At 35.6% G+C, this 9,267-nt stretch overlaps 1 protein-coding gene and 1 pseudogene across 1 annotated transcript; one reads left to right on the forward strand and one right to left on the reverse strand.

The window, feature by feature from the left end:
• Window positions 1–1,758: 1,758 nt before the first annotated feature.
• Or6c69e (olfactory receptor family 6 subfamily C member 69E) lies at window positions 1,759–2,697 on the forward strand. The gene has a single exon (NM_001001381.1). It carries the CDS (start codon window positions 1,759–1,761, stop codon window positions 2,695–2,697), a length of 939 nt encoding a protein of 312 aa, NP_001001381.1.
• A 789-nt stretch (window positions 2,698–3,486) lies between these two features.
• On the reverse strand, window positions 3,487–8,328 carry LOC103692767 (40S ribosomal protein S8 pseudogene; annotated as a pseudogene).
• Window positions 8,329–9,267: the final 939 nt, after the last annotated feature.

The raw sequence follows: 9,267 nt of genomic DNA on the forward strand, positions 1-9,267 counted from the left end.
CCCCATTGTTCCTATACTCAAGAATTTTATAAAAAATACTGCAGTTAAAGTCATAATATAAATATAAGATGATAACATGGTACATACACATTGAGGCCATAAGCTTGCTACTTGAGTCTCTGTGAGTAACTGTACATATTGATTTAAAGAACCTTCTTCTCCTTTCTCCTTTTCCTCTGGTCCTTATACTTTTTATCAGTACCTCCTTGAAGTTCCCTTAGCTCTGCCAGGATCATTTTGATGCAGACATCTCATTTAGGTTTCAGTGTTCAAAGGTCTCTCACTCTGTCCATAAAGTCTGGCTCTGAATCTCTGTGTTTGTTCCCATCTGTTGCAGGAGGAAGTTTTTCTGATGATGGCTGTGGAAGGAACTAACCTGTTTCCTTGGCCAGTCACAATTTTGTTTCTTAATATCACTATCAAAATATCCTACATAGTTATCTACTTGTCAATATGCCCTTTGCAGGTATGTGCACACTCTTTCCATGAGAAACATCAGACCTGGGACTTTGTACAGGATACTGTAGGACTGCAATACTGATCTATGCCCTTGGTTCTTTAACCTCTTTTTATTTGAATGGTGGGCCAGAGATTTTACATATTTCTTAAAACTTATGTTGTCCTACTCAGTGATTTTGAAACTCAGATCCTGCTTTTCAGATCACATATATATTAAAATCATTGGTTGTTAAAATATTTAGTCTAAGAAGGAAAATGTTAAAGAACTAGCAACTGGTGGAGAAAATTTCCATATTTGTTTCTCTTACTTAATAATTCAGATTCACTGAGATTGTCCTTTAAGCTCATGATTCATCTCTAAAAATCTGTATCTCAATATATTTCCATATTGTCTTGATATTCTCTGCCTCTAAAATAAAATAAATCCCATAGTTCTATGTTTAAATTTTTGGTGTTTTTTCACCCCAATATTAATTTATAACACTTGTTGTGTTATCAATATTTCTACACTAGAAGACAACCACAATAGTATATTTTTCACAGTGGATTTACCAAACTATTTCTAATGACTTGGTATTAGAATGGAGAGTGCTTAGAATATAGGATAATAATAAAAATTAAAGCAGTTGAAATATATTGAAAGTGCAAGGAAATCAATTCCTAGGCTTCATTTAGACTTCTGATATAAGACAACAGTAATGAAAGTATTAATTTGAATGATATTCTTCTACAAAATTGGTTACAGTAATGATAATATTTTATATTAAGATAAAAACATGGTATGTGTCTCTCTCTCTCTCTCTCTCTCTGTGTGTGTGTGTGTGTGTGTGTGTGTTTATGTGTAGGGGATCAAAAAGGAAGAGAAGGAAGAGCTGAAAATACACACTAATGCATTTCACGTGAATTTGAATTTTTATGCAAACTTTTAATATTTTATTCAAACAAAATTAACAAAACAAAATAACATCTCTATTTTAAGGTTCAAGCATGGAAACAAGTATTTCTCAGTTCCTTTAATTTCACCATGTGAATTCATATAAGAGATAAACAAATAATATCATAAGTTATCCAAAATTGGTATTGTAAATTAATAACTTTAATAATGCCTAGATACTATAAAACTATACAAACTATTTTTCCAGTATAACCATAGTTAGAGATGTTCCTGTGTCTGAAAATGGGCTTTTGCAATTTTTATGGTTCTTCAACATGACCTATCACTAGTACAGTTCTGTAGTAATAACCTCTTCCTCACCACCTCTCTCTTCCATTAGGCCATCTACCAGTCAGAAAATCACAATGAAGAACCACACAAGGGTGACATTTTTCATCATAGCAGATTTGACTGATGACCCACAGTGGAAAGCTGTGTTATTTATTTTCCTGCTTCTTACCTATCTGCTCAGCATCACTGGCAATCTGACCATCATCACACTCACCCTGGTGGATACTCACCTGAAGACACCCATGTATTTTTTCCTTCGGAATTTTTCCTTCTTAGAGATTTCCTACACTACTACATGCATACCCAAATTGCTTGTTATTATGGCAACTGGAGACAAAACCATTTCTTATGGTAGTTGTTTGACTCAAGTGTTTTTTGCTTTCCTATTTGGAGCATCAGAATTTTATTTATTGGCAGCCATGTCCTATGACAGATATGTGGCAATCTGCAAGCTCCTGCATTACATGACCATCATGAACAATAAAGTCTGTGTGCAACTGATCCTAAGTTGTTGGCTTGCTGGTTTTTTTGTCATCTTTCCACCACTCCTGTTAGGCTTGAATCTTGACTTCTGTGCTTCCAACATTGTTGATCATTTCTATTGTGACACCACTCCACTCCTGGAGCTTTCCTGCACAGACACGCAGTTCCTGGAGACAATGGGATTTGTCTCAGCTCTAGTGACACTCTTACTCACATTGGTAATGGTGATTATATCCTACACCTACATTGCCAGGACGATTCTAAAGGTCCCTTCAACCGGCCAGGGGGAGAAGGCTTTCTCTACATGCTCTTCTCACATGACTGTGATATCCCTCTCATATGGCAGTTGCATCTTCATGTATCTTAAACCATCAGTCAAGCAGAGAGTATCTATTTCCAAGGGAATTTCTGTGCTCAATACCTCAGTGGCTCCACTTCTGAATCCTTTTATCTATACCTTGAGGAATCAGCAAGTGAAAAATGCATTCATTAATACAGTGCACAGGATTGCATCTTTCTTAAGGAAATGACTTTTATATGAAAGAAATGAAGAAAGGAGGGTAAAATCATATTGGCAGAGTTTTGGAGAGGATTTTCCCATTTTTACTTTTGTTCTTCTTTTCACAAATTATTATTTCAAGCTACCTTTTCATTGAAAAATTTCAACGAAAGGAAGAATATTTTTATATTTTCTTAGAGATATTTAAATTACCCATGCTTTTAATAATATAGAGGGAGTTAAATATACATTTTCAATGTCTTTTCAATCTTCTAGGATCCAGGTTATAACTTGCAGCATGTTAAAATACTAGAATCACTTCACAGCATGCAGAAAGCAAGCAAAATTCAGTTTTAAGTTCTAGTTAAAATAAAAAAGGTCTTACATCAAATTATATTTGAACCAAATTATAATACAAAATTCATTATATTTTCATATATTTATTACCATGAACAAGCAAGGTAAAATAATATTAACTTTGATTTTATCAGTTTTATATATATTTTATTTAAATTATGAAAATATTATTCCAGGTTTTTCTACTACTGTTGTTGCTCATGTATAGACAAAGGTCTGAGAAGTTGTCAAACATACAATGGAAAATAATCACTCATTTTCTTGCTTTTAATGTTTTTATTTCATTATTATGATTTTACTCATTCACTTTACAACTTGCTCACTGCACCCTCCTAGTCACCTTGTCATCACTTTTATAATCCCTCTCAATCCTTCTTTCTTTTCTCTTCTGAGCAGGTGGGGAAACTCTCAGTATTCCTTTACCCTGGCCCATCACTCATTTTCTTTATGGGTGAAGTTCCTTTTATATTTTGATTTTCAGCAGAAAGTACTCGAACTCCTTTCCTCCAAGCATATGGCCATCTGTTCTGCCACTCTGGCCTGTTCTTGAGACCGTACAGATGAGAAGCTTGTCCTGCTCGAACTGCTCCTCCAGAAGTCTGCTGATTTTGGCATTCTTTTTCCTTTTGACGTATTTCTTTTGATTTTTCTTTGATCATCTTTTGTTTGATTGATTGACTGATTGTTTGTTTAAAAATCTCTTTCCCCTTAGGAGTCAGCTTTGCTCCCTCATTGTGGCCCAGGGGCAGTGCTTAGTGGGACTGTTGGTATACTATACTGTCTATAAGCACAATGCAGTTCTTCACCAGGGTCTTGGTGCAGACAACATCATTATTGGATGCATTGTAGACAACATCAATGATCCTTGTTTTGCAGGTACAACACTCAAAGCCCTAGGAACATTTCCCCACATTCAACTTCAGGGTATGGTACTTCTTATTGCCTCCTCGAACTTGGACTGTGTGTAGGCCGTGAGGGCCAATCTTAGGGTTGGCGGCAGGCCAAATTAGTCCATATTTCTCTTCTTGTGGTGGCGTTTTCTCTGCCTCAAAAGAGCAGATTTTATCTGTTTAAGAAGAAATATATTGCTGGGGATTTAGCTCAGTGGTAGAGCGCTTACCTAGGAAGCGCAAGGCCCTGGGTTCGGTCCCCAGCTCCGAAAAAAAGAACCAAAAAAAAAAAAAAAAGAAGAAATATATTAAGCATATTTGTATACCATGAGACAGCAATTAAGTGACTGTGAGTACATATTTATATATGTGTGTGATGTATGTATGCATGTATGCATGCATTTATGTGCATTTTTATTTTCCAAAAACTTCCAAATACTCTGTGTTTGATGTAAGATATACTTTATCCTATCTGGAAAGTATTTTTGGTGGTTTACTAAATACGAACTGTGGAGAGCCGCAATAACATTCGCCACCTCAAAATGGCGCTGGCTTCCACTGCGCCCCACGTGGAAAGCCGGGATAGCATTTGCCATTACAAGATGGCGCTGGCTTCCGCCGCACCAGCCCGACTTCCTTTCAGGAAGTTAACTGTGTGTGCATGTGCAAGAGTGTCTTCATGCCAGGTCTTTGCCCACTCCGGGGCGTGCCTATGAGATCATGGGTAAGCGACCAATCAGGTGTGGATGTGCCGCGCTATGGTGTATATAAGCCGCACCCCGCTGGCGCCCCATGTCCCCTCTCTTTAAGATACAATAAACGTTTTGCTGCAGAAGGATTCTGGTGTCTGCGCGTGCATTCCTTGATGGCGAGACGATAGCGCGGGACAACGAACAATGCTTAGGCAGCCTAGTATGAGAATACATGTATGTAGCTAATGACATTTATGGAAGGCACAGTCTTACAGCAATCAATTTTTCATCTGACACTTAACAAACATCACTCTCTTCTTCAAGAAACCTTGAGGCTTAGACACCGCAGTTCTGGTATAGATTTATCTACTGGGACTGGGCACTAAAATTCCCAATTTTCATCTGCTATACTTTTCTTTAAATATTTCTGCATATCAAAATTCTATTCCCTTAAAAAAAGATCAAATATAATGATCTGTAAATGTATAGACAAGTATTCATAAGTCTGACCAACATGACTAACTAAACCTGACATGAATAAGGAAAATACCACTAGACATGCTAACAATGAGGTGAAAATGTTCATGTTTTCACCACTAAACAAAAAACCACAGCAACTAAGTAACATTTAGGTATGGAGAAATGATCTTCCATGACGAAAGTCACAGCAATTTGTTAGCCAATTCCAAATGATCAGCCATGAAAAATATTATATACTATATGCCTTAAGGAATACATGTATTAATGTGTATATGTATATTATATATTTATATATGAATATGTACATGATGTATATGAATATGATGTATATTTAAAGAATTAGAGGCCATAACTTAAAAAGAGCAAGGCAGGTATTTGGAAATGTATGGGGGGAGAAAAGAGAAAGTATAATTGATATGATTATATTATAGTTTCCAACAAAATTTAAATATAAAAGGATAATGATAACTGTACGTATTTATTAGTTTTATCCATTTTAAATAAAAAAAGAATTATAACACTCACCCCTTTCCCTTGTTCCCTCTAAATCCTCCCATTTCTTTTTTGACTTTCAAGTTTAGAGACTGTTTATTTTCTTCTTCTTCTTCTTCTTCTTCTTCTTATTATTATTATTATCATTATTATTATTATTATTATTATTATTATTATTATTATTATCGTTATTACATATGTATTATGAGCATAATTATATAACTACCTGCATTGCTTATCAACTTTATGTAATAGACATATCTTTTTTTTTTTTTTTTTTTTTTTTTTTTTTTTTTTTTTTTTTTGCCAGGGACATGGTTCTTTAATATCTCATTCTAAAGGCAATCCTTTTAAGTTTTCTCCTCTGTATATAAATTTTACATAGATCCAGTCATAGGCATAACATGGACCTACTTACATACCTAATGTTCGTTTTATAAAAATGGGTTCGTGACACTGAATGATGCTTCATTTTTCTTTTTGTTTTCTTCTCATATATCAGGTCTTGAAGACTGCAATATTACACACATAGTTCCTCCTATTTCCTAAGCATCCCTATACCACTGTTTAGAAAGACCATAATGCATCTCAACAGCTCCCTGTTTTTTTTTTTTTTTCCATTGTACATGCTTATGTGTTTTCTTTTTTTTTTTTTTTTTTTTTTTTTTTATTAACTTGAGTATTTCTTATATACATTTCGAGTGTTATTCCCTTTCCCGGTTTCCGGGCAAACATCCCCCTCCCCCCTCCCCTTCCTTATGGGTGTTCCCCTCCCAACCCTCCCCCCATTGCCGCCCTCCCCCCATAGACTAGTTCACTGTGGGTTCAGTCTTAGCAGGACCCAGGGCTTCCCCTTCCACTGGTGCTCTTACTAGGATATTCATTGCTACCTATGGGGTCAGAGTCCAGGGTCAGTCCATGTATAGTCTTTAGGTAGTGGCTTAGTCCCTGGAAGCTCTGGTTGCTTGGCATTGTTGTACTTTTGGGGTCTCGAGCCCCTTCAAGCTCTTCCAGTTCTTTCTCTGATTCCTTCAATAGGGGACCTATTCTCAGTTCAGTGGTTTGCTGCTGGCATTCGCCTCTATATTTGCTGTATTCTGGCTGTGTCTCTCAGGAGCGATCTACATCCGGCTCCTGTCGGTCTGCACTTCTTTGCTTCATCCATAAAGATATACTTTATGTAATAGACATATCTTTAATGTACCTTAACAGAATGGCACACATATCAATATCCCAGTATGCTGATTTACATCCCATCAGTGATACCAAGGCATTTTAAGATTTTAATCTTTTTACAAGATTTTTCTGTTATACGTCAAAGGCTTTTGGAGACTCAAAATTAAATTTCTGTATCCTAATAAGAATCTTTTAACAATGAATAATAAGCTGTATTTTTACATATGTTATATTTTTATCTTTTTTATAAGTATATTTAACTTCTCAACATAGTATTTTAACCAATGCTTTAAATCTTTGGATCTTTTTTGGGCTTTAAAATATTTTTAATTTTAGAAAATGGTAAAATGACTTATCATTTTAAAACTGGGAACTTTAATGCAAACCTAACTCTATAGAAAAAGCAGAGATCTATGATTGTATTTAGAGGGTATTTAGATAAATAGTTAACATGTAAATTCCACTTTACGCTTACCTTGGATTCCTTAGTAAGTTTTATATTACATTATAAACTGTCCTAATTTTAATTTTAAGAATCTACTGGCAATTTAAGCCCATCAGCTTTATTTTTCTGTATTAGGTTTAAATCACATGATAATGAGAGTTAAGATTGTAGATAACAATTAACTAATGATAAAAGAGGCCATGACTTTAAAAAAGCAAGGATGGGTATATAGAAGAGTTTGGATGGAGAAAGGGAATGGAGAAGTGATTTTATTATATTATAATATTTAAACGAAAATAAATCATACTTTTAAAAATTCCAAAATCCTATCCAAACTTTTTTGTTGATATCAATAAGTAAGTATCCAAGGAGTGGTGCTGCTCAAAGAGATAGAGAGAGCAAACACTAGATTCAGCTGTTTGGTAGACATTTGAGAGAAAAGGAAAACACAGGTCATTGTTACTTGAATACACACATATGTCAAGCTTCTACCAAGTAAACAAATGTGGGGGCTTCTGGCAGATTGGTATCTTGTCACTTCTGAAACTGATTTCTATGGCCCAGACTGATTGGTACTTGGTTCATAGTACTAAAGTCTTACTTATGGTGCTGATGTGTTCATCCCATGCCATCAAAAAGAGTCTGCATGAGCTTCCCAAGTCTGGCTTCTGTGGGATCCCTCCTGTGACATAAGTCTGGTGTCAAGAAATGTTCAGGCATTGATAGGACCTGCTCCCTGGCCTGATTTGCTACCTCATTCTTGGAATAAGAGTCATGAACTTTTACATATGCTAATAAGAAATCTGAAGTTAACCTGGGCTACTTATGAAGATCACTTCTGTAAATAATATATATATATATATATATATATATATATATATATATATATATATGATTAAAAAGTCATATGATCCTTTTTTTATAATTTTGTCATTTCTTTTAAAAATTATTTAATTTCTTCTTAAAGTCCAGATTTTATCCTCCTCTTGACCCACCCTCTGCCTTTTCCACATCCCATAACTCCTTTCCCCAGCCCGTTTCTCCACAAGGATTTTTCCACTCTGCTGACCCTCACCCCAGCCTCTTGCGGGTTTAGGTACATCTCCTCTGACATAGTGCAGACCCTGCATCCTCTGCTGTATATGAGTTTGGGGGCCTCATATCTTTCCAGCATAAATGTTTCATTTGTACATATCTCAATGGAAATGTAGCCTCAGTATTTTTACTATCTTAAACAATAATTTTATAATAGATTAAATTTTTATCACATTTAAGGCTGTGTGTGTGCATGTGCATGTGTGTGTGTGTGTGTGTGTGTGTGTGTCTGTGTGTGTGTGTGTCTGTGTGTGTCTGTGTATGATGTAAATTTCTCCTTTCTTTTGAGACTCAGTTTTGTCATGCGATGTTTTTCTGGAAGCTGTCTTATGAAAGGATGTTTTGCTGAAGCAGGCATGTAGTAGGATAATTTTGTTGAAAATAGACATGAGATGTTTTTCTAGAAGCTGCCTAAAGACAGCATGTGTTGTTTTTCTAGAGCAGATGCGTGAGAAGAGACTTGATGTTTGGAAAGGTATAAGTTAACCCAAGAGACAGCAGATAATGTGCTGGCATTGCTCAGCCTTGTCATTCTTCACTGGACTTTATTGGGCTTTGCTGATGCTAGTGTTACCTGATGATCCTGTGGCATTGGTGCCCTTTGTCTTCTTCACTGATCATAGCTTATTGTTAACTCTTAAAGAAAATGGAAATTAAAAATTTTCTTGACATACTGGTGGTCTCTGGCTACTTCCAAAGAGTCCTGACAACTGGAAGAAACTTGCAGTTTCTTCTGGACAAACTGCCCCTAAACTATTGGAAATGAACTTAGCAAACTAAACTCTCTTCTCTCCCTCTCTACTTTTGTGTATCCTTCCCTGTATGTTCTCATGAAAGTTGGACCTCTCGTATTTCTGACTCATTCTGTCAAATTTTTCTCTGATTTGTCATATTCTCTGTCCTTCATTAGACTTAATTGTTTGAGATAAAGTTGTATACTAAAGACAAATCTGTATTCCAGTCAGAAGGATTAA

The sequence above is a fragment of the Rattus norvegicus genome, chromosome 7 (genome assembly GCF_036323735.1).
Source record: "Rattus norvegicus strain BN/NHsdMcwi chromosome 7, GRCr8, whole genome shotgun sequence".
In the NCBI taxonomy this organism is placed as follows: Eukaryota; Metazoa; Chordata; class Mammalia; order Rodentia; family Muridae; genus Rattus; species Rattus norvegicus.